Source organism: Manacus vitellinus, unplaced genomic scaffold, assembly GCF_001715985.3.
Source record: "Manacus vitellinus isolate BGI_N305 unplaced genomic scaffold, ASM171598v3 scaffold_5_pilon, whole genome shotgun sequence".
Classification (NCBI taxonomy): Eukaryota; Metazoa; Chordata; class Aves; order Passeriformes; family Pipridae; genus Manacus; species Manacus vitellinus.
This window is the reverse complement of record NW_021940682.1, coordinates 14,261,009-14,286,798: the sequence shown is the minus strand read 5'-3', so window position 1 is coordinate 14,286,798 and position 25,790 is coordinate 14,261,009. Positions and strand designations below refer to the sequence as shown.

The 25,790-nt window shown below is 37.5% G+C and overlaps 1 protein-coding gene across 4 annotated transcripts in view; it reads left to right on the top strand.

Moving 5' to 3' along the window:
• LARGE1 (LARGE xylosyl- and glucuronyltransferase 1) overlaps nt 1-25,790 on the top strand; it is a 279,282-nt gene that overhangs the window by 57,655 nt on the left and 195,837 nt on the right. For 3 of the 4 annotated variants that reach the window (XM_008931589.3, XM_018080646.1, XM_018080645.1), the window contains one exon: nt 25,162-25,348. In XM_008931589.3, the coding sequence (XP_008929837.1) occupies nt 25,243-25,348 (106 nt within the window). In that variant the 5' untranslated portion in view covers nt 25,162-25,242. Of the gene's footprint in view, nt 1-18,655; nt 18,675-25,161; nt 25,349-25,790 lie in introns of those variants that run through there. The other variant, XM_018080647.1, reaches the window with a different exon arrangement.

The window sequence follows — 25,790 nt, the reverse complement described above, 5'->3', positions numbered from 1 at the left end:
TCCCTGGGAAGTTCTACTCTCCTCTTATTTCAGAAATATCTAAAGGACTTCACTAAAGATAGGAAATACTGAGCCTTTTATTTAAGTAGGAGATGGAGAAAACACATACACAGTTTTATTTACAGGTTCAAGGCCAATGTGTGGACAAGGTCTGTGAGGTAGTCGCTTTTTCCCGCTGAAAGGTAGAAGTGGCCATAGCAGACAAACTGCATCAATTTGAAAATGCAGGGTTATGGATCTCTTGCACTATTTAGTAAAATGGTGTGGTATTTCTCCAGGGCAAAAACTCCAAGTAGAAATGTTACAGTGCCTATGTTCTTGCATGTTGTAATATCACCCCCATTCAGTACACACCAGTAATGTAACAATATGCCCCACAGTATGCACTTCATGGTTCATACTCTTTGTCTCATTGTGGAATACAGAAACAGGGTTTTCCGGTTTGTTTCAAGTGCTCATCTATTCCCTTGGCAAAGAAGGACAGACAGCTCCATCCATGCCTGAAGTACTTTGTTTAATATATTGTCTCTCCAAGACACATTTTGAAAGGGTGCAGCCTTAAATACGGTGCTGTCAAGGAGAGTTATGGCTACAACTTTTATTACTGCTACTTGCAAGAGCGAAGAGATAAAGCACAGGAAACATGCAATAATGATGGACGTGTTCTTCTGACGCACACTACTGTAGCTGCAGCCACTGATTTTGTGTTAGCAGAAGATGCTGCCCAGAATGTGTAGGCATATCATAGTCAAAATGCTCATGTGAGGAATTACGCCATTTGAAAGTTTTGTTAAAAAGAAAGGGGAAAAAAAAAAGTCTTAACAGCTGTTGGAATTATGTCTTTCCAGCAGTTACTGAACTGGGCTGGAAATGAGCCAAAAAGTTGAGCTAAAAATATTTGTATGCAGTTACCAGCCTTTTTTTAATCACAGTGGTCTGACTTCAGTAGCCAAGGAAGTGGCATCAGTGCTTTGGTATTTCCACGATGGTTGTACTGTTTCAGCCATCTCACACAAAGCACCAGACAGTATCTCCCTGAAGCTGCCAGTGGCAAAATGCACCATCTTCTCAGCACACAGAGCTCGTGTAGAGAAGAGGGACGTCAGGTCTTTTCTGTTCAATGCAGGAAGCTGCCTGGTGATCCCACTGCACTTGGCATAATGGGAGACATGGTACTGCAAGTGCAAACAACTGCCTGTAGTACACATTTCTCTTCCCATCACTTAAAAAATAGTTTGGAATGAATTAAAAATAACTGCCTGGAATACTGTGATACTAGCTGGGACTGGTTTAATGTCCATGGTAAACATGATGCAGCCAACTTTCTAAAAATACAGATCTTGCGAGTTATCCCCATAATGTATAACTGCAATAGAGGCTATTAGATGTAAATTTCCAAAATTTAATGTTGACTCTTGCCACCGCCATAACACAATTTTAAGTCTGCTCTTTGAGATTGTTACCATACAACCATCTTGCATAAATATCATACAAAGGCTGAACATCACTACGAGCACTGTGAAAGAGTATGATATTCCTTCCTTTCCTTAGGCTAGAAAGAACTGAAGTTTGAATAAGAAATGCAGGAGCTATATGTGGATGGCAGAACACAGAGAGATATTGTTATACAATTTCTATAACATTAAAAGAGTCTTCTATGTGCCACTGTTGCCAAAGATTTCACCAGTGATATGAGGAATAGTTAATCCTTTAATTCAGTGTGTAAGAATAACAAATACACTGGTCTGTTCCAGTGTATTCTTCCACTGTGCAGTGCAACTATGTCTTATCACAGTGAAGGCAGCTAGAATGGGATCATTATGGCTCTGGTCTGTCAGTGCTTCTCCGTTCCCAGAGAGCTGAGCTGCCTTTGATAACAGTCTCTTATTTGCTGGGAGATCACAGAAGACTGACTGTTTGAAAAATCCCTCTGTCACTGCTCTATCTAGCTGCAGTGCTTATGTGTCATGTCTAGGATGTCCTTGCCCCTCAGTCTCTGTACCTAAGTGGAAGTCCTGGCAAAGGGCTTGAGTATCTATCAAGCCTCTTTCAGTATCCTACTCCTGTTCAGTTCCTTCTTCATTTTCCCTTATTGCTCTCTCACTTGTCTTTTATTTCCTTGCACCACAGGAGTTAGGAGACTAAGAATGTTTGATTATGTTGAAAAAGGAGAAGGAAGAAAAAAAAAAGGTTGGGTATAAAGTTGTTCTCAAGCTTTTTCAGTAATTTTCTAACCTTTAAATTACCTAACTGCTTGCTAAGGTACCTAGTTTTCCTTTGAGTTTTCGTGCTGATTTCTCAGGGATGCTTTGTAAATAAAGTTGAACTATGTTGTATTTTAATACTTACATGTATATGATTCTCTCCAATAAATTAAATTTTGATTCAAAAGAAAGTATGAGGAGGTCAAAGAAATACAAACTCAAAGTGATCATGGATAGGGCTTAGCTCAACATTTCATGACGACAGTTCAGGTGTGGTGGCATAGCATGTTACAGGTGCCAGTTTTCTTCTGTCATTAGTGATGCACGAGTTTTCCTTTGCAGAAAGCTCTGATTTGTTGCACTTGTTTTTAACCTGTCAGGCATGTGAGTTTAACTAAAAGGGGCCTGATTTTCATGGAATATTGAATTCTACTTTATGAAAGTGGAGCCTCCCACTGGGATGTCTCAAATTAGATGCTCACAAACAATGATTCAAAAAGCTTTGTCACCTTAGGAACTGTGTATCACTCTATTATGGAATGAAGTAGCAGAGAATATTGAAGGTTAAACAGAGGTATGCTAGTTGAGGTATAACGCTTGAAGAAACACATACAATTCCTGCTTACAGAGGGTCTGTGCCATGCCATTCATCACTACACAGCCTTTTTCACAGATGTTAAAAATCTAACCATTATTTGAGATGAAGACAAAATAAACAGGCTTAAAAACACAAATAGCATGAATAGGTAGAAGTTTTAAAAAATGAAGAGTATTTGAAATGGCTCAGTAAGTGCTATCAGGAGAACTCTGGAATAATCACAGCATAAGAAGCAAAAAGAAATTACTTGTATTCATAGGCACTGTTGCTGTGTAATTATCAAAAGGCTGAGTCAAAACTGAGCAAGTGTGTCAAAAATTCAGCATGTGTCAGGAAATATTTCCTAGCTAATAAATAACATGGCAAAAATCTTCCCCTGAAGAAATTAACAGCTCCTTTGCATATCTGGATGGTATGTAATGGGAATAAGTGAATACAGAGTCAGCAATTGTGTGAGGAAAGAAACCACATTACTCCTTTTATTTTTGGCTGTGCCTGAGGTCAGAAGTTCTTTTGTTCTTTCTTTACCTCCCATTAGAGCAAACATAGTCTGCTGCTTTTCTCTTAAGACTTTTTTTCCCTGTCCAACTTTTTTTTTGTTTAAATAAAATAAAAATGTCTGCCTGTATTGCAAACTGTGACTGTGTTGGCTCATTATTATAATTTTCAACACTTGCATGTTGATGAAATATTGCCTTATTCTACATCATAATACTTTTCAAAGGAAAAAGCCCTCTTTAAAGAGGCAGAGTAGTGAGGCTGTAATTTACTGAGTTAAAACTTCAAGTAGTAATGCTTAATGTGCGTGTTGTTAAAGCACTAACCGTGCATCGAGTGTTTACAGCACATAAGTCTACTTATGTAGTAACATGCTTTATTTATCAATGCTTCCACGACTTTGCATGCTAGAGCTGTGTGGAAAATTGACCCCCTTTGTTTTGCCTTTCAGCTTTCAAGCTCTTTGAGGCCAGTGTTATTGTTTGCTCAAAAGTTGTTACTGCTCCATGAAATGCAATGGAGAATTCATCCAGTCACTGTAGGTGCTTACAGGAGGAAAATGTTAAATAATATCATTGAGTCCATATGCAATGCCATGTTTGTAAGCGTGGTTCCTTCTGTGGAGTGTATGAACTGGAAGGGTGAGCAAAAATGTTTCTTGGATCACTGTTAACCAGTGTCTGAACTGTAACAAGTGAGTGGCTGCTTCATGGTTGTCACTGTCATTTACCATGACTGTTTGGAATTTCACAGTGACAGCAGGGGTAGGACTTGGATCTACATGCATCACAGATCTTTGGCCTGTTGCGACTGGAGAAAGGACTCTGCCTGCTTTTGGTATTCATGTATGGGGCTCCACTAGTGGAAACTACCATGTGTGAGAAAAGGGAATTGATTACTGCATTACTACCAATAATAACAATACCTTTTATTGGCCTTTGTTGACTGTACAACATTTAGTTGCTGTATCCTTTCCCAGTCATTGATTTTATAAAAGACATCAAGAAAAGGCTCACTTGACAGGGGTGTTTATACTTGAGTGACACATAGTTCATTTTTCCTGTTTATCAACAGATTTCTGTAATTAATAAAATCCCAGCATGTAAGATGCTTAGGGATAGTTATTTGATTGTGTGGCATATGTTTTCACATGAGACTGTGCAGTAAGCGTGCATCTGTGAATGGGATCATAGGATTCAGCATTCCCAAGCATGTTGGCTTGTGCAGCAAGGGACAGTACTAAGTTTATTGCTGTGAACTAAGCATCATATGACTTTTTTCAGTGACTGTCCTGGGAGAACAAGTGACCACAGGTTAGAAACTAGTGTAACAAAATGTAATGTGGAAGGTCTGGAGAAGGGGAAGGTGATTTTACTTTAACAAAACACATTTTTCTTTCTCACGTGTGCTCTTTCGCTGATTTCACTTTCTTACATATCCAGAAGCACCAAGACGTGTCTTCAAGTGATGGTGCTAGGACTACTTACAGTGACAGGAAGGTAAAAGATGCCAGCAATTAAGTCCTCATCATATCTGCTGGGTTTTTTTCTTGAGTGGTGATCACATGGGTTTTTTTGACTGTACCTTTTGTACTCTTTAGGAGTTGACAGTGATTGCAATCTTAGCCTTTTCTTTCCGTATGATCACTGTAAGTCAACAGGCAACATTACTGATTCCTCTCTCTACTTCTGCCACCATTGACTGGTTGGTTTATAGCTCTAATCCTGTTCTTTATCTCCCTGTCACCTTCTCTTAGCTATTTAATTTTGTTCTTTATTTTACAGAACCAGACCTCTTGAGAAACCATATGCAGAAGTGCACTTGATAACTGGTGTATTTGGGAGTGCCCATCAACATGTGATATCTCTTAACTGGTTCTTTGACTGTTTATTTTAGTCCTTTCAAAACACATACATTTGCATTCATACTTCGTTCAAACTATTCTTCATAGTCCTGTTATAGATCTCTCTACACATTTAGTTGATTGATAGGATGAAAAAACATCCTTTGCTGAAGTACAAGCGAGCTCTAAAATCCCTTTAATCTCTTGAGTCTTCAGAAGAAGAAATATATTGTAAAAGCTGAAGGTATATGCTCTGTTTTGTTCTATCACAGCCTAAGAAATCACTGGTCTTCCCCATCTTCCCCTTCTCCCCCATCTTTCCTCTGGTTAGAAAATGCTGCATTAATAGTGTGGAACATCCAATGAACTGACAAGTCCGTGGTGCAAGCACTGTACTTGAAGAAATTCCTGTATTGTGCTTTCTGAGTTTATCTTAGAATTACAGAATGGTCTGGTTTGGAAGAGACCCTAAAGATGATCTGTTTCAAACCTCCCTGCCATGGGCAGCAATACCTTTCACTAAACCAGGTTGCTCAAAGCCCCATCCAACCTGGCCTTGAACACTTCCAGGGATGGGGCAGCCACAACTTCTCTGGGCAACCTTTTTCAATGCCTCACCACCCTCACAGAAAAAAAAAAATGTCCTCATATTTAATCTAAACTTACTCTCTTTCAGTTTGAAGGCATTCCCCCTTGTCCTGTCACTCCATGCCTTTGTAAATAGTCTCTCTCCATCTTCCTTGTAGGCTCCCTTCAGGTACTGGAAGGCTGCAATTAGGTCACCCTGAAGCCTTCTCTTTTCCAGGCTGAATAGTTCCAGTTCTCTCAGCCTTTCCTCACTGGAGAGGTGCTCCATCCCTCTAGTCAGTATGGTGGCCCTTCTCTGGACTCGCTCCAACAGGTCCTTCCTGTGCTGGGGACTCCAGAGCTGGATGCAGCACTGCAGGTGGGGTCTCATCAGAGCAGATCAGAGGTGCAGAATCACCCTTCTTGTCTACACTGCTTTTGATGCAGCCCAGGATACAATTGGCTTTCTGGGCTTTTTCTGGCCCTTTATTAGTTGAAATCTTTGCCTGAAAAATGGGACTTCTATGCTCCTTATGAAAATATCTTGAACTAAGAAAAAAACCAGAAGATACTGATTTCATTAGCTTACATTGTAAATAAGTGGTCTGAGAGACAGAGGAAGATTGTGTGTATATTACATACCTAATAAGCAGAATAGATAATGTTTTATATGGGAAAAATGACTTTTTCTTGTGAAGAGGTTGGAGAATGTTTATTTTCCTAAGAGTCATTATCAGTGCTAGATATGTGAGTTGGAATACCTATTCTACAATAACAGCTAATCTTTTATAGAGGATTTTTGTTTCTTGGTAATATATGGGAGTGATAGCAGATTTAGTTTCTGTTCTGTTTACAGAATCTTGTATATTATGATTAGCTTTTGCTTTTCCAGGGCTAAGATCACAGCTAGTGAGTGATGAAGCAACCTTTCTTTTATTTGAGCTTAGATAGGGAAAAGGTCTTTCATTTCCTTTCCCAAAATCTTGGTATTTGCCAAACAATATGGAGATGATTCAAAGTGGTGTGTAAAAAAGCCACTAAAATTAAAATAAAATGGTAAAAGATATTTTTAATGCTTCTACAAACCCTGTCTTCTTTTTACAGAGAAAAGGGGTGACTTGACCTTTCCCTTCTGGGGCCTATTTTTGCATTATAATGTAGGTCATAACTTCTTAAAACCTACATATTTGAAGCTAGTTGCTAATTCTATCTGTATTAATTTTAATTCTGAATTCGAGACATTGTAAGACCTTGTTTTACAGAAGTCTTGAGTGCATATAACTTCTGTGAAGTTCTAAATCTAGAACTTGTGACCTTTAATATAAAATGGGCATTTTTATTCATAAACTTAGAGAATAACCCAGGTTAGAAAGGGGCTTAAAAGGTCATTTGGCCCAATCTTTTGTGGAAAAGGTAGCCTAGATGAGATTATCTAGTACTATGTCCAGTTGTGTCTTGTGAAGTCTTCACAAAAGTGGGTTTATTAAAAGGTAGACATCCCAGAATGGTAACTCAGGTTTTTAAAAAGAAATATTTGATTTTGGACTTCAGACAGTATTTGCCTCTAGATTGCAACCTAGAGGCAAAAAAACCCCTTTGTAAAAATAGTTTATTTTGCACCTAAACTATAATTTGTTTCTGCAAAGCCAAAGAATGACAAAAAAATGAATAGGCCTTTTTTAAGGCATTGTATTTTAGGTATTTGATAAAGGACAATGAGAACACTGTCTTCAATAAATAACTAATAGTCTGTCTTACATAATTTGAATCTAGGTTTCCATCTTCTGTTTCTTTATTTTGCATTTTGATTTTCCTGCTGCCTTCCTAAAAAGCAATAGGGTATCTCTCAGGCACTGTGTTGTATCTGTGGAGGATTTGGAAGTGAATGATGCTCCCATAGATTCAGATGATAATTTCATGCTGCCTAAATGTGAGAATTATGAGGGTCTAAACTAATAATTGTAGTGTCAGACTTAAGTCTGTGAAAAGTACGAACTAAGTTAGTGTGTAAGGATGCCTCTCTGATTTGCAGTCGCCAGGTAACAAGGAAAGCAATGATTTTTAACAATGTGAGGGCATTTCAGAAATTATTTTTTGACTTGGCAGCAGCTCATAAGGTCATTCATATCAACTTTGTTAGTGTGCTTTTTCCTTGCCATCACCCTATTTGGGTATTGAAAGATAGTGCTAACCTTTTTCTAGCGTTTTATTTACAAAACATCTATTCAGGCTGTAATCTCCCTTTTTCTAATTTTCTGCAGAGTAGTCAAATACTGTCTCAGGAAAAGCTATGTTAGCTTGAGTGTTTATGATTGTACACAGCTCCTGTATGAGACTACTTTTTCCCTCTGTGACCACAGTCAGGTGTCACAGCTCTGTTACTGTGTCCTAAACACATGAGACTTTTAACCAAGTAAGATAATCTATGTGTGTATTTTTCTAAGACCTAGATTGTGAAAATCAACTCCGTAACTCATAAAAAGGATCATTCTCTTCCATGTCTGTAAAGCAAAAATGTAAATCCAAATTGTTTTGTGTTAGTTCTCTGAATTCTTCATGCACATAAACATGAGACACCTGTTTGTGTTCCTATTTGTTCACATAAGGTGACCATTGTTAAATGCAGCCACACTGAACTGGAAGGAAAGAACAAGATTATTATTGTAATATCAGTTTTAAAATACTGCAAGAATGTGCACTGTCAGTGGAAAGGATATGAGTAGAGTAGGCAGGCAAAACCAAGGTCTGCATTGGCATCTATGTAACACTGAGTAGGGATGGACAAGAAAAGATGAGACCTGAATGTTCCTTAGAGTAGAGGCTTTCTACCCAGTAGCCCTGAGCTGTCTGTCCCCCAGCACAGGAAGAACATATCTCTTGTGCTTTGTGAATGGCATCATGCAGGGCTGTTTTGCAAGTGTTTTCTGTATTTTTTTTTTAAGATAGTTTTGGAGTTTTCTGTGTGGGATGGATTTTGACCAGTTCGTTAAAAATTAAGTTTATCCCTCAATACATCTGTAAACCATTGTGAAAATTGTCATTTCTTTTGGAAATGATGTTTCATTTATTTGCCAGAGCTGTAATTCAGCACTAAATACTGGGCACATGCCAGATTACAGGGCTGTAAAATAGACTTCTGAAAAAAGCCTTAGACCTTCCTATGTTTTAAAATGTTTGAGAGGAAAAAAACCTGTAGTGCCTCTTTCAGTCTGATGCCGAGAACTTCCTAAAAAAATCATCCAAACATTATCATCTCTTCAAAATAGTGACATGCAAAAAGCCCCTGAAGACGTGTCTCCTCAATTGTTAATTTTTCAGTCTATGTGGTTTCCAGTTTTGCTGGTAATAGTGTTGGTAGGTGAGAGAGCCTGAGCCTGTAGGTTCTCTTTAAGTGTTGAGCTGGGAGGGAGCTCATGGCATGAAGGTTTCTGTGGTAATAATGCTTTTAAAGAGGAATAACTTGCAGTTAAGGTGGTGGAGTTGGTCTTCAGAATCCCTTTTTAAGGTCACATTTCAGACTTAGCTAGATTATAGACAAGACACATCAGTCTGCCTTGTTACTCTGTGCTATGGAAACACAGAGTTTTTCCTTTCTGGATACTTTGAGATTGAGGGTCTGTAGGCACAAGAACTTCATCTGTTTGCACACCATTTATCAGATATGACCCTCCCATGCCAAGGCCCATAGGCATAGTTGCACAAGAAGAAGTTCCTGTGCTGTGACGAGTTAAAAAAGTAGAAATCTGGCCATTTTGACAGCAAGTAAGTTTTTGTTTGCATAGTACTACTGTTATTTGCACTACGTGCCAGCCACTCGCTTGTAGGATTCGGTGGGACATTTTTTTCCACTGCCTGGCTACTGTATGTTTTTCTGCAACTGGCAAATGTTTGTCATTACATTTTATTGCCTGCCATCGTCAGGGATTACTTCGTTTTCCCTCGCCTCCTTTTCCTTGAGGCGCCAGGGACGAGCCTTCGTGCTAAAGCGCTGCGACACCTGCTGTCCCGCCGCGGCATTGCAGCGCCTCGCCGCGCGCCGCTGACAAATGCCAGCACTTTATGGAATTACACGGCTGACTTTCAAATGGAGCACCCTTTTAGTTGGAACTCATTTATTTTCTTGAAAGCGTTTAGGGCCGCAACATCAGGATGTGTAATTTCAGTTCTGTCTGAGTTAAAAAATTTCTCTGAAGCGCTGAAAGTCGGAATGCGTCTGATTCATCGCTACCTTTGAGGAATTAACTGCTTAGAATTTTAGATTTGAAGGAAAAAAGCGTTGATGTTAAACAAGTAATTTTTCTTTACCTCCTTTGCCTACTGTAAATGCAAACACAGGAAAATGCCCCAAATAAGCTACCCTTATCAAGTACCTAATTAGCTGAGCTGTTATGCTTCAACATAAGACAGGTTATGAATGGGATGATAAAAAAGGGAATTCTTTTATAGCCTAATTTTTAGATGAAGAAAAAACTTCCATTTGATCACAGCTGTTGATTTTCCTGACAGCACCACAGCCTGTTCTCAGCCTTGTTCCTCATTAATACAGCTATATGAAACTGGATTTTTTTTTTCACTTCACCTCATATTTTTTGTGGCTTCAGCTTTTTCTGCAGCTTGATGTGGTACAGCTTTGTCCATGCTAACAGATACTGAGGCCCAGCAGGAGTGAATTTGTAGAGTGAAATAGGCAGTACAGAGGACCAGATACACAGGCTGCATTCATTCAAGGTTTTTACAGTAGTGTAGTTACAGTCTTGTCCCAGCAGCTGAGCATCCATAGCATCCTTTGGCATACACTCTGGAATGCATCTTCTGGTTTTGTTTCATCCGAAGGGTATCCAGTTTGTCCCCTCTCAGACTCCTCAATCATGTAGCTCACTGTAGAATAAGAAGGAATGCTTGGGGACATTGTGTCAAAATTCCTCTTCTGAATTAAAATGCTGATGTAAACTCACTCAGTTGTAGCTGAAACTGCCTGTTTCCCTGCTTTTGTCTGCATTGATTCACCAAAAGGAATAGAGATTGAATTTCTGAGACATATGTCATGGTAGCTGTAGGGTTTCAATTGATAATGTTACTGCTATTAGCATGCTGATTGAACTTTTTTCCTCATAAACTTTAGAATTTTTATTTCTCCAAGTTGTTCATATTACTCACACAGCAAAACAATTTTAGATGTTCTTATCCAAAATCTCTTAACCTCACAGATGGCAATAAAAGCTAAACAGAAAATCCAGCACATCATTATGAAAAAAACAAACAACCAACCTGAAAGAACATACACAAAATGTGTGGATCTGATTCATTAATCTTTGTTATTGGCACTTAGACAATATTATTGAGCTACTGTGGTAAAATAATAATGAGGATTACTTAGATGAGATTTTCATTGCAGTTAGGATTTTGGTTGCTTCTTGTAACTTTACCACTGACCTGCTGTGCAACCAAGTTTCCTTAAATTCTTAAATTTTTTAACCTAAAAAGGACTCCCAAAGACATGTAAATATTATGATATTTAATCAGTATTTGATCATATCATTGAACATAACTTTGAAGATGACAAAAAATACCTAAAGATGTATTGCACATTCAACATTATGTCTTCTGAACTGTTTTTAGATGCTAAGAAAACATGATTCAACCCTTAAAGTTTGCTTTGGTTTATAGTACTGGTTTATAATATTCATCTGAAAAAATCCTAATGTGGATTCTTACTTCCATGTGAATACTTGGTAAGGTCTTCTCAAAGGATTCTCTACTTCGATCAGTTACAAACTACTTCAGGCATCTGTTTATTAAAGTTTATAAACAGTTTGTCACCGCAGGGTCTGTTTGGAAGACAGTGAGATATAGCAGACAGTCTGCCTGAATCTCAGGCTGAAACTCAGAAATTGCAAAAGTTGCATGATAACAGCCTGAATTGTGATGAGTATCTAGTCATGGTTTGCACTCTCTTACAACAGATACTTGCATTTCCAACAATGCCTACAAACGTAGAGTTAACCCCTGCGATTTTCTCAGAAACCATGAGAAGGTGACATTTTATGTCAAGTCCAGTTCCTGAAGTTTTAATATAACTTCAGCTTTCATTTAAAAAGAGGAAAAGTTCTAGGTTTTCATAGTTGCAAGTGTAATTTGAGATAGAAACTTTCAAAGGCTTTCCAACCTGAAGGTGCTATTTAAGCAAATGACAAGAGGAGCCCCTTCTTACCCTCCTCTGATGGTGGGACCTCTCTTCGATTCTGAGACGCCTGAGGTTGTCAGGCTGATAATAGATGTTGTTAAAGTGGCCACTTAGGCAGAAATAAGACATATTACCATAGTTTAAGGGACATTTTACAGGAACACCATTTCCTCTAGCAGATTTTTCACAGTACTATACTTTTTAATGGTCTTTAGCCCTGCTATCCAATTATCCAAAACTTCAATTTCTTGTTTAAAATGGTACTTTTTGTCACTTTCAGTATAATTCACTGTCTCTCTGATTTAAAATCAGTTTGTGAAAGTCTTTACCTGTAGAGATGACATAATTTTAAGGTCAGCTGTAACAATATTAACGGATTTCTTTAACCTATTGAAGTCTGTTTGAAAAGTAAAATATTCTTCTAACTGCTGTGTGTGAACTAGAAACTAATACATTTCACAACTTTTTGAATGTGAAACATTACTTCATGTTCTTACACGATGCCAGAAGAGTACCTAAACTTTCCAAAATACAAACAGTTAACATCCATATTAGCATTTAATCAAATTGAAATCTTTCAGGAGTAAATGTATTTTCTTTTTAAAAGGATATCTCATTTTAGAGAAATTGAATTCAGTGACCATAATTTTGCTTGATGCCATTGAAATACAAAGTCCATGGTATGCATTTTAGAGCTAATGCATATTACTGACAGAAGTCCCTTCATATTTTTTTCTGCTTTCAAAGGATATTTTTTATGTTAGATAATAAAAAGCAGCATGGTCAAAGAATCAGCCATTTAGGTAATAATTTACCCCATAACTACAGAATTATGTCTAAATATCAGCAAATGTAAGATCATGCTATTCTTGAGTACAACACATTTTTAGCATATTATAGAAATAACCATACATCACTCTATAAGTCTGTTCCTCATCTCCATCTTTGTCATTCTTAACACACTCAAAACATGCATTTGAACTGTCTTCACCTGATGTACCAGAGCACCTTCTAATAACAGAACACCTTTTAAGTTTCTTTTAATAGCACAGTATAAAAAATATTGTCACTACAAGACATTTCTATAAAACAAGGCAGACAAAATAAGCAGACAATTTTGAAACTTTAGTGACAAATAAGGAAAAGTAATTGAAAGCTTAACTTCAGAACTTTCAAGATAAGATTCTAAGTTGCCTGTAAAATACATGTAACATATATTTTCCCAGCAATTACTGGTGAAAAAATACTCCAATTTTCTGTTAACTTGTGTATCCCAAAGTTGACATTAGTACTGTGTTCCGCAAATGGTGACATATTATCAAAGTTCAAACCATTTGATTTGTGCATGTTCTCTAAATTTTCAAATATTCTCGAAGGAGTTTCTTTGTTATATTGGAAATAAGGATTTAACTTTCTTTCAGCTGTACAATAATATATAATCACTGCATTTATTTTATATATCCATAGTTCTAATCCACATCAGCCAAAAACCCGCAAAGACACCCAAACCCTTTTCAGTCTTTTTTAAAAAATCTTTTTTATCAATTGAAAGAGTAGTTAACATAATAAGCTTGGCAATAAACAAAAGTTGTCCTACCAAGCTGTATCCTCATAGCTCTGGGTAAATCTTGGAAAAACAATATTATGTAATTTGTTGTCAAAATCAACCTGTCTGTGTGAATCACTATAGCTAATAATAATAATAATGTGGTGCATTTTTCATAATACTATGGACTACTTTTTTCCCCTTCAAATAACTACATTGTTGTGTCCTATATTTTTATATCTCCTAGCAACAACAAAAAGTTTCAAAAAGTTTTATTTTTAGAAGTGTGCTAGAATTGTTTTCACAGTCCTTATATTTTCATGCTGTCTCACTGACAGTTCCCCATGAGCAACTGAGAAAACTCTTCTGCATAAAGGGCAGTGATCTTTAGTGATTATTGCTATCTGTTGCAATACATATTGAGGTATATCTCATCTTGCTGGTGAAACATTGGCCTTGGGGTCAGTATCATGATCCCAGTCTCTGTACAGTTATAACTGAATTGACCTCATTTAGTTTATGATCATTTTATCTGCTGTGTAATCTACAGTTTACATGGCCCATGAATTCTAAATATTGTGTCCCATAGGGCTCATGATACAAGAACAGGGTAGACCATTTGTAGACAACAAAACAGACATTATAACAATGACATTTATACTGCCAAAGGCATTGCCTCCAGAGAACACATCCTGATCTGCGGGCCAAAAGGTGGAGAACGGCTGTCATTGACAGCACTTGGCCCCTGCGGAGCAGACTGCCTGCATCTGTGTTGCATAATATGCTCTGCTTTTATCTTAAGACATTGATATTTTGCTTTCTTTGTATGAATCAACAAAACTGCCACAGTTCACCCAAGTCATAACATGATGCAGAGGGGTATATGTTGTATTTCTCGAGGCACTGCATGACGGCAGGGCCTGAAGGCAGCAAACCTGCTGAGGCGGTACTGGGAGATTGCACAGGGAGCAATCTCATCCATGCTGTCTGTAGGGAATGGTCCCTGCAGGAAATCTTCTTCAAAACTTCCCCTGATTCTGTGTCAGAAGGACCTACCTGTCTCACCCTGAAAGAAAGCCCAGGAGCTAAGAGATGCATGGAGAACCATAGCGAATCACAGGTCTGGAACAAGCAAGGGAGCAAAGTTATTAAAGTATTGGCACACATGGGGTTATTTTAACTGCAGCTCCCTTGCTTAGACTACCTTTTTAAAAAAATATAGTTCAAATGTATTATTTTGATTTTAGTATCAGTGGAAGTTACATTTATATATGTGTGTTTGTAAATTTTTTGTATAAAGACATATTTAAGGATTATTTTTGTTTTAAACTCTTAAGATCTAATATGCAGAATGTTTCAAAAATCAATCTTCAGTATACGAAACCCAGATGTCTTTCAGAATTTCCTTTGAAGGTATGAATATTCATAATAAAATTTTCAGTCATTCCTGCTTGATTGTCTCACTCTGGCAAAATACTTTCATCCAGTAAACAACCATCTCAAGACTTGAGAGTGAGGATCTCATTCACCTTAATTCTTCTCTGAGACCCTTACCCAGTCTTTGTCCTGCTCTCATAAGACTCGTTGTTGAAGTTATTAGAGGGTAGCTTTACTTTTGCTCTGGATTTTTATTAATGATTGCCAGACACAGAAAGAGTCAAACTGTCTTAAAAGATACTAGAATATAGAAGCAGTTAGGATAAGAGCTGTTCGTCCGCTTTCTTTCTCTCCCCTCATCACTGCTAGCCAGTGCAAAAGCATGGTCTTGTCTTATATAACATGACCATGACTGCACGGTCCTCTACTTCCTTTGATGATCCTCAACATCATCATTATCCTCTCTTCCTTTTGTTAGAAAAGATCTGGCAGCCTCCCTTCTGCCCTGAAAATTATGAAATATAATCAAATTTAAAGTGGAAGTGTTAATTATGTGCATTTGAATAAGGTCATTCTTTTCAGTATATTCATTTTCTTTACAAGAGACTTACTAAATATTTTATATTTGTTATTTCTGCACCTTCATCTAATTGTGAAATTATAGGAACTTCCGAGAACAATGATGAGATGATAATGAGATCAGTAAGAGATTACAAAGACTAAAGTTCTCATGCAGAGATACAATGAAATGCTCAGTGAAAATCACTGCAATTTGAGGAAATGGAGAGAACATAGGAACACATAGCCCCCTGCCCTTTTTCTCCAGGCAAACCACACTCCCTCAGATGATAGTTTTTAAATGAAGAGTAAAGAGCTATCCAAATTATAGGTTGGTTTGAAAGAGCAATATTCAACCCGCATTGAGCAGAGGGTTGGACTAGATGACCTCCAGAGGTCCCTTCCAACCTGAACTAGTCTATGATTCTATTAAAATGCTAACTCCACACATGGAAAATTCAGATTCTTTAACAAGTGTTTTTTGCTAGTGTTTCCTCTTGAGGCTAGTTTCTACAGCTTTGCTGATCTTTGATAACACCTTTTGTACTGCTTTTGTAATTGCCTTAAAACTGTATGCCATTCTTGTCATACCAGCACTAATCTGTGTAGTATAAGAAGCCATGAGAAATCTGTGTTTATAAATTCCAGTTTATCAAGCCCTTTTCCAGTGTTCCAGTGTTCAAGAAAATGTCCTATGTGAAATAACCTAAATTGACAGCTGCCTTTCCTACTTAAAAAAGTGTCTGGCACCAAATTATTCTGCAAGAGCTTGGCTTCTGTGTCAGGTAAAATGGAGTGTGGGGTGTAAGCACCTTTCCCATCAATTTGTATAGAACCCACTCAGCTTTGGGAAAGCCTACAAAAATGAATAGTCCTTGTAGCCTGCTTCGGTGGTATAATATTTAAGAACAAGTAAATACTGAACTTTGAAACACAGGGATTTCAGCAGGACACTTACTAAAAAAAGAGTTGCTCACAGCTATTTGATGTTTGCTATTTGATGTTCTGTAGTGGCATCAAGGAACTGTTGAGAATGTATAGTGTGCTTAGTAAAGTGGCACTGTAACTGTAGCGAAGGATTTGTCTTCTGCTTTTGATCATGATCACATATATAGCATTACACTTTATTTGCTGATTCCTTGATTATTCAAATCGGAAATTACTTGCAATTCTGGGAATTTTCATTGCAACATTTGTTTTATTTTTATATAAATCTGATATAAATATTTGTAGCTTTAATAATATTGAGGCAATATGTAGTAATGAGGTGAAGAACTTCAGTGCTTATATAAAAAATTCAACTTCTTTTCATTAAGTATGAGAGACAGTCTGTATTTTTTGCGAATTGATGCAGGTTGAATTGATCTTGGAGAAGCTATATTGATTTTTACTAGCTAAAAAGTTTAACCTGGGATTCTCTGTGTGTTTCATTATCATCCATGCATAGCGGAATAAATGTTAGTTTTGAACTTTTGAGGATTTAAATTGGATAACCGCTGTATATTTTATGACTGGGCACAAAATTGTAGAATCAGGAATCATGGAATTGCATTTGGAAAGGATCTTTGGAGATTGTATAGTACAACACCTTGCTCAAAACAAGGTCAACTAAAGGAGGTTGCTCGAGGCCATGTCCAGTTGGGGTTTGAAGGCTCTGTAATCTCTCTGGCTATGTCCTTTCACTGCAGAGCACAGACCTGGACACAGCACTCCAGGCGTTTCTCACTACTGATAAATAGAGGGAAAAGATCCTAAGGAGACCCCCATGTATTTCTGCTGCTCTCACGTACAGATTAATTCCTCTTCCTTGTCTTCTTGCCTAGTCCTTCCTAAAAAACCTGTATCCCTCCATTACCTGACTGCAGCAGACAGGTATCTCCTGTCCACATCACTCAACATTATTTGCTTGCCAGCCCATTCCAGTACTTTCTCACTTGCTCGTGTGTTTTCTTCTCCCTCCTCATTGCTCACAATTTAGTTCCTCAGCAGTTTGGCCTCAGCCTATTAAAAAAGAAACTTTTGCCCCACGTGGTCAAATGGATCCTGTCTCTTGGTGACAGACCTCCATTCTCAGAGAGGGTCCCATGATTGTAAAATCAAAGTATCTCTTGCCAATACCAGCTGTGCAACTGATTTTTGACCAGCAGGATCTGTGCACTCCTCAGCTTCTTCCTTTTAGGGTTGAGGAGAGGCCCACCTTGGCCCATTTATGTATCTTTTTAATTATTTATTTTTTATTTTTAAATTTGTTCAATTTAATAAAAAATTTCTTAATGGACATTTTGTAAGTAAAATGCAAGCATCTGTTTCCATCTGACAAGCAAGTAGCTGCTGGAAACATGTTATGAATGCCCATGTAAAACTAATTTGTAATTTGAGATCTATGCAGTAGAATAAAAATGGTGAGGTTTTTTTTGTTGTGCTTTTTTAATTTTTTATAGTAGGACTTTGCTTCATAGAGAGATGTGGATTCTTTTGTCAGGGAGGAACATTTCATGCAATAATTGTTTTCTCCTGAGCAAAACTTTCTAATGAATCTTTAATCAATTTCCTCGTTAGAGCAGCTTTATACATAGAGGATTCTAATGAAGGTAAACACTGCTTTTGAGTAATCATCCAAGAACTTTAGCTGAGAAGCAAAGTATTAGCATCAAAATTCTGGAGAGGGGTTATATGTGTTGCAAATAGTGCCCTACTTCTGATTTAAAGACCATTTTGTTTTCTATGTGGTTGCATGTGCACAATACTTAAGAAAGGGAATAAGGCAGGGAGAGCAGTGATGCACCAACATACCGATGTTTTCTTCCAGCTGAGAACAGATAGCATGTTACTTTTTCTTTTTTTCCTCCTGCCATTAGTTCAGGTAAAAAGGCCTGGACTTGGAAAGATATGGAGGTTTGTCCTTTTTATAAGTCTGAAATTCATATGTGTAATAAGTCTGAATTTCATATGTGTAATATAGTGCTGTGATCTGAGCATAAGCTGTGATTCTGAAGGAGAGCTGCTTTTCTTCTGAAAGATTCTGTGTCATAGGTATGGGATACTGATGGTTGGCCACGGTCTCCAGTATGTTCATAATTCAATGCCGCTGGGATCTCAAATTCTAAGGTATTCTTAGTATTTATATATAGTGTCTTGTTAGACTTCTGCATACACAAACCAAGTCAAGATCTGTTTCTCTATCTTCGAATCGTGGAGAGTCCTTAGATGAGTTGAGGAGTCAGGAAATACTGATGCTATATGCCCATATAGCTGAGAAAGTAGAGTGAAAGTAGAGTTTGGAGAACTAGAGAAAACAGGTCAGTAGCTGCTTTGAAAATAAGTATCATTTTTTTGTTTCAAATGAAATGTGACTAACAGGCAAGATTGATCTTTCTGTCATGATTGTGTTTTGCTGCTGCTCTCTTTTCTCAACTAATGGATTTTCTCCCCCTTCATATTAACAGTGACATTTTAGTGGAGGCTTAGGAAAAGATTCTTGTCCTATTAATCTTAAATTGTCTTATTCCTTAATAATAATTTGTGAAATTGTGGGCCTTCATTCTTTTGAATAGCCTAGGCTTGAAAGGAAAAGGGAATGCCTTTAGAAGTGTATATATAAATATATATATGTACATTCATAAAGGAATACATGGAAGCAAAAAAGGAAAATGTGAAAGCATATAATTTATTTACTTCTCTCTGTCTGCGACTACTGTACCATCAGGATAGATTCCAATCCCGTGGTGGTGGTGGTGGTGCTTACAGCTGGAACCTTCTAGAAAACTTTGATTAACAGGAGGATACTAACAGAATTTTCCTTGAGCCACAGCATGTACTGAATAAAGATATAAAAGAATGTCTCAGTCCTGTGTGCCCTCAGAGCAGTTAGCACAGTTCCAAGGCAGAACTCATTTGTGCTGTCAACTTACTGGTTATTTTCTCTCTTTTAGATAGGACTGTTTTCTTGTAACTAGTTGAGAAAGAGTAAATTTGGTAGCATTTGGAAACTCTGCTGTAACCGTTGCCTTTAAAGTGGCTTCACAGAACTTCTGAGGTAGATGCTGAGTTTGAGTTTACTCCAAATCTTTCTTTAAAGTCATGATACTATGGGATTAAGAAGTATAACTTTGTGGGGATGTCTTCCAATGACAAGAAAATTCAGAGTCTGGGAGCAAGAGGAGCATTAGATTTGTTTCTGTAGCATGTTCTTCTATGTGGGAGAAAAAAAGAGGTTGATGAAAGAAGAGATGTAGTTTTCCTTCAAAATGCTATTTTGTGAGGTGAAATATATTAACTATCCTGGTTTTGGGTGAAATAGAGTTAATTTTCTTTCTAGTATCTGGAACAGTACTGTGTTTTGGATTTAGCATGAGAATAATATTGATAACACACTGATGTTTTACTTGTTGCTAAGTTGTGCTTACTCAGAATCAAGAGCTTTTAAGTTTCATGCTCTGCCAATGAGGAGCTGCATGAGAAGCTGGGAGGGAGCATGGCCAGGACAGCTGACCCAAAGGCCAAGGAGATATTCCATACTGTATGGCATCATGCCCAGTATATAAATTAGGGCAGTTACCTGGAAAGGGCTGACTGCTACTTGGGAATGGGCTGGGCATTGGTCAGCAGGTGGTGAGCAGCTGTATTGTGCATCATTGTTTTTTCTTGGGTTTTAATCCTCTTTCTGTCTCCTTTCCATGCAGTTACTGTTGTTTTAATAATGATGATGATAATAATAACAACATTTTATCTAATTTCAATTATAAAATTAATTATTGGTTTAATTAATTGATTACTGTTTAATTAACAATTAATTAAACTATTAAGTTATTTATTATTCTTCTCTCAACCCACGAATTTTACCTTTTTGCAGTCTCCTCCCCATCCCACTGGAAGGAGGTAGGGAGAGGGATCAAGTGGCTGTGTTGTACTTTATTGCTGGCTGGGGTTAAACCATGGAAATTAATAGAGAGATGTACCATTTAATTGTTTCATTTAATTGTTTCATATTTTATTTCACAATCTTGGGTTTATTCTACACCCTTCCTTTATGGTACCAAACTTTTCTTTAATATGACAAAAAGTGATCTGTCACATGACAACCAACTTCCATAACGGGAAGACTGCAAAGCTGCAAGATAAAATCTGACTGTCAAGGAGTAAGCTCATTATAACCCCTCATTAGCAACATTTAAAGAAAACCAGAAAAATACTGGCTAAGATACTGCTTTTTTACTTTATATTATTTATATTTTGAGTCTGGCAAAAACCTGTGAAAAATCTCTCATAAGGGACGAATGCTACGTTGACACAGAGCCAAGGGAAAAGCTTTACAGTAGAAATTGTTCATTAACTCTGTGACTGCAAGTGTGGAAGAGCAGAAAGAATTAGATAACATTAATTTAAGAAACAACAACAACAAAGCCAAGGCACAGGATTGGTGTATAAACAGCTTTAACTGTATATATTCATTTCCAGTGGCTCTGAAAACAAATGGAAGATTACTGGGATAAGATTAACTGTAACAAATGCAAGGAAATGCATGAAGTGGTTAGAAAAGCTTTTTATAGTAGAGCAGTTAAATCTAGTTAATTGTGTTTGATTTTTGTTTTCATAATTACTTCCATTGTTTTACTGAACTCCTGCTGAATGTCTGACATAGTTTAGCTGTTGTGCCATAATTAAAAAAATAAACATATAGAAACTGAATACTAATGTGATTAGTGTTGTGTTGCATGCTTTAATATATGTGCTGCTCATACCAGTTGAGAACTGCTTCACGCTTAGCTGAGGAGATAATCCGTGATTTAAAACAAAGAAACAACTCTGATAAGTTAGTGTAGTTAATGGAAGCATTTGACTGTATGTGAAGGTAACAAAGGTCATTCTGTTCATATAAGGAGGTCATGAGCAAGGTCACATGTCATAAGAAGGTGAAGAGTAAGTCTTTACAATGAGAAATCCAAATTATTTTAATTCCCACTATGACCTGCACGTAGGTATTGTCCAAGCTAGTAGCCTTTTGTAGCACTGTGGGCAGTAGTCAGGGATGAGTTGGCTTGAGGTTGAAGCATAAATGTCTGTTGAACTGCTCCTGTTCAGTAGGTTTTATAAATCTTGAACTGGTGTATTGTAGAAGCGTAGAGCATCTGACATACTGACAGCAAGACATACATGCACGATGTACATTCAGGTAGCTTTTATGGGTACTACTGAATCAGATTTCTAAAATAAAATTATATGATGCACTTGGAGCACAGTTGAAGGCCAAGGTAGAGCAATGTCCTGCAATGCATGCACTTTTCTGTATCTGTCGCATGGGCAGAAAATCTGATTGTATCTTGAGGAGTGTAACTGAGACCATGTTTTAAACTGCAAACACAACCCTTCCCTTTCACTCTGGGACTAATTTTGATCTCCCTTGCTTTGAGGTAAACCCAGTAAAGGTGGATAAAGTTGCAGATGCTCATTGGGGCTCAGTGAGATGTATCTGAAAATGCTAACACTGGCCAACAGATATAGAGGAAGCATGGACTATTTTTTGAACAGAGTATCACACCCAAGTCCTGTGCTTAAATGAGCCAGTTACTCTTTCATACTTTTTTTTCTTTCTGACATATTTCATGCTCTATTTCTGAGTATAAGCGCTCAGTTAGCACAGCTGTTGAGACCGAAAACTATCAGGAGGAACACTGCATGGGTTTGTGTAAATGAAGTGAACCATTTTGCAGTGTTTGCTATAACTGAAAAAATGAGTATGCCTAGCAATGTCACACCCAAAGTAGCTTCATTTTTACCCTATACCATGAAACTGCTTTCTAAAGCCTTTTAGGCAGGTGACAGTCTGATTCAGTAGGATTGTGGCTTGAAAAACAGTGGATACTGTAGGAGCAGTCTAAAAGGCAACGGCAACCTCTTATGTCAGAAATGTGCTACCCTGTTTTGTGCTCAGCCCTGGCTCCAACCAGTGGTTGTCAATTACTTTCTTTTTGTGCCAGATGTCAGTCTGGCACCTGTTGAATTGAAAGGAAAACCAAGTGAAAGAACTGCAATGTCTTCTTTCAATTTATTTTACCATGGCATATTAGGTGAAATTCTTTCTGAGTAAAACCAATAGTGAATACATGATTGAGTCCAGCTCTTCCTTTAAGCTAAGAATCTTCATTACCATTCATGGACCTTTTATATAATTGCTTGTGTAGGGGCTGCGGATGATGCATCATCTAATTTGGAAAAAAGTACTCAGCAGGTGTGGTGATTTTATACACTAAAAATGAATATTTAAGACCCAAGGGAAGCTATTCACAACTTTGGGGAGGTGGGGAGATAGTAGAAGCTTCATTTAAAATAGTTTATGGCTCTTTTAAAGCACTATTAAAAGAAGTATCTCAACATTTCCTAGGGTGATTCATCACAAGCTGACTTATCTGTTTAGGATTTTCCCAAATGTCTTTCTAGTTAGATAAAAGATGCACATGAATGTGCAAAATGATTTGTCTGTTTTGTCTGAATGATGACAGTTTGTAGAAAACTGAATTTGCCACCTTCCTAGCTTTCCTTCATAGCTGAATTGGGTGTTAAATGTTGTTCCTTATACCTTTTTGATTTGTTAGGGTACTTTACATTCATAGGGCAGAAAAACTGGATTCCATCCTCCGCATCAACCTTTTCAGAAACTTAACTTGCATGGATATTTAAAAGAATATATAGGAAAAATCAAATTTTTTCTTAAATATACCACCCCAGGATGAATTAATCCACTACCAGCGCTATAACCCCAGGCGTTGCAGTCTGGTTGTCATTACACCAAAAGCTTGTATCAGTGTACTCATAGCAGCATGATTTCAGAAACATGTAGTGTTGACTCTTACTTTGTTAGCTGTGAGTTTTACAGTATCATTGATAGGAGCAGTATGCAGCCACAGTATGTTGCATTACAAGATGTGGCTGTTGACCAATGACCAACATTGGTTGGTATTTTCAGAGGTTTATTTTTCCATGCACAGACTGATGTCAGTGGTGCATACCATGTCACTAAAGGAAAAAAAAAATAAATAAAAGAATTCCTACCTAACGTAAGTGATTCTATGCACTTTATAATAGACATACTTATAAACACAGAAGCCAGGGAAATTATCAGTGGTTTTCAAGTAGGCATGTAAAGGACTCTCTTCAGAGTAGTTGTACAAGATATGTGATATAAGGAAAAGAAATGAAATGTAATCATTATCCAAATACAGTGAATACAGATAAGAGTTCTCCACAATTTATCTACCAAATGTGTGCCTCTGTCTAACACAGAGTAACTCTATTACCACAGTTGTTAATATTAAGTCTGTCCACATATTTTGCGCAAAACCTCTGTGGTGAGGCATTCATTGCATTGAAAAGCTGACACAATGGAATGCTTTTTGTGCTGGCTCTGGACAATTATAGTCCATTTTATCAGTTCCAAGGTCAGAGCACTATCATGCCTCTTTAACTGTAGAGTAGTAAAGTGGGCTCTATTGAATGTTCAAGTAACATCTGTAACTTTGCCTGGTTACTGCAGCCAGGTACCTCTAGTATCAGAGGGTTTTGTCTGAACCTGTTTCTCTTGTCTCCAATTCTCATTTTTGCTGTAATTTAATCTCAGAATTGACATTCACTGCAATGTATTTGGAGCTGTAGAGCTCAGACATACTTTCAAGACGCACAGCAACCATTGTTAATATGTCACTGTAGAAATGCTTTCATTGCTTGTTTTGACTCTGGTGCTAGTTTAAGCATAAGTCAAAGGGCACTGTTATTAAACACCTTGTACTGACTGCCAGAATTTGTGGTTTTTTCCCTATCATTTTTGTTGACCAGTTCTGTTTTTAGAATTGAAAAACTTAAGCCCTTTCACACAAAACCTGAACTAGATTTTCATGGATTTAATATCTCAGTTTCCCTCTCCCACTTGTCTACTTCCTTTTCCTTCCCTTTCAAACAAAACTGCAATCAATATGAAACATTATTTTTATGCCCTGCATGCCTGCACTGATGTGGGAATATTCATTTTCCTGTGAATAAAAATCATCATATTATTTTCTCATTTTGGCCTCTCTGAAATGCAGAACAATTATTTCAAATTAAGATCAGAATTATTTTTTCCCTAATAAAAACAGTGTTACTCACTAGAATCCACTTCTTTTCTAATGGCATACAGTCTAAAGCTCCTGATATCCCCTTTGTGAACAATGAAGTTTCCTTGCCCATTTTGCACTTTCTCTTCTCCCCTTTAATATAGCAGTTCATCAGCCTTGTTTTTTGATGAGCAAAGTGGGTCATTTTAATAACACCCCCCGACCCTCAAACTTTGTCTTTCCTTTTTTGGTTCACTCTCTTGAGTTCATGATCAGCTGTGCAGTCAGCTCACTGATTCAGTGGTGTGACTTTTGCTCTTTGGGAGCAGGTGAAGAAATATGGGTGTCCTTCTCTTATCTGCCCTGGAACCCCAGCACACATGGGCATCAAAGAAGCCATCATTTTCTTATAGAGTAAAATGAGGGCAAAACCACAAATAAAGGTGATGTCTCTTGGTAATATGGAGCTTAGTGTGTATTTAGGTGAGATGATGTGTTTCATTGACTTACTGGCTTAGTCTGGCTTCTAAAACTTGCTTTATTATTAAGTAGTTGTGGATAATTTTGAGACGTGTACTACCTTGCAATTGCAGTAACCCTATTTTTAGCCTTGTTCTTTAAACTCTTTTGGAACACTGGCATAGTCTATAACTTTCTGTAGAGAGATAAGCTGTTGAAATATTTTTCCTTTCCTTTTCAGGGAGTAATATGTGGGAGGCTGTGGACTATTTGCTTCCGACATAGGAACAACACTGGGCTTGGAATCTGCACTCCTGAGAGAATGCTGGGAATCTGCAGAGGGCGACGGAAATTCCTGGCTGCCTCTCTGACCGTCCTTTTTGTCCCAGCCATTACATGGATTTATCTGTTTGCTGGGAGTTTTGAAGGTAGGAGAGGAATAATGGCTGGGGAGGGGTGATGGGCTGTTGAATGATTTGCATCTGGGCAGACAAATGCAGATCAGTCATCACTGATTTTATTTAAACAAATCTCGTTAGGCTTGTGTATGAAATAGTTCCCAAGGTGCAGGTCTCAACAAAGGGCCTTCCTTACTATGTTCTCACTGCTGAGGTTGAGTAAATTACTGGCCACAATTATTTCATTTTCCACTCATCTCTGAACCTTGAAAAAGTACGACAAAACCCCTCCCACACTTTAATCATTTCTTTTCTGTATATTCTAATTTTTAAAAGTTGATCTGTCCTATGCCCTGTAAGTTTTTACTTTTAATTAAATTTAACATCTCATTTCAGATGTGCCAAACACAGAAAATCAATAAATACCTATATGAAATTTCTTTATATAAAATTAGTTTGAATCTGCATTCAT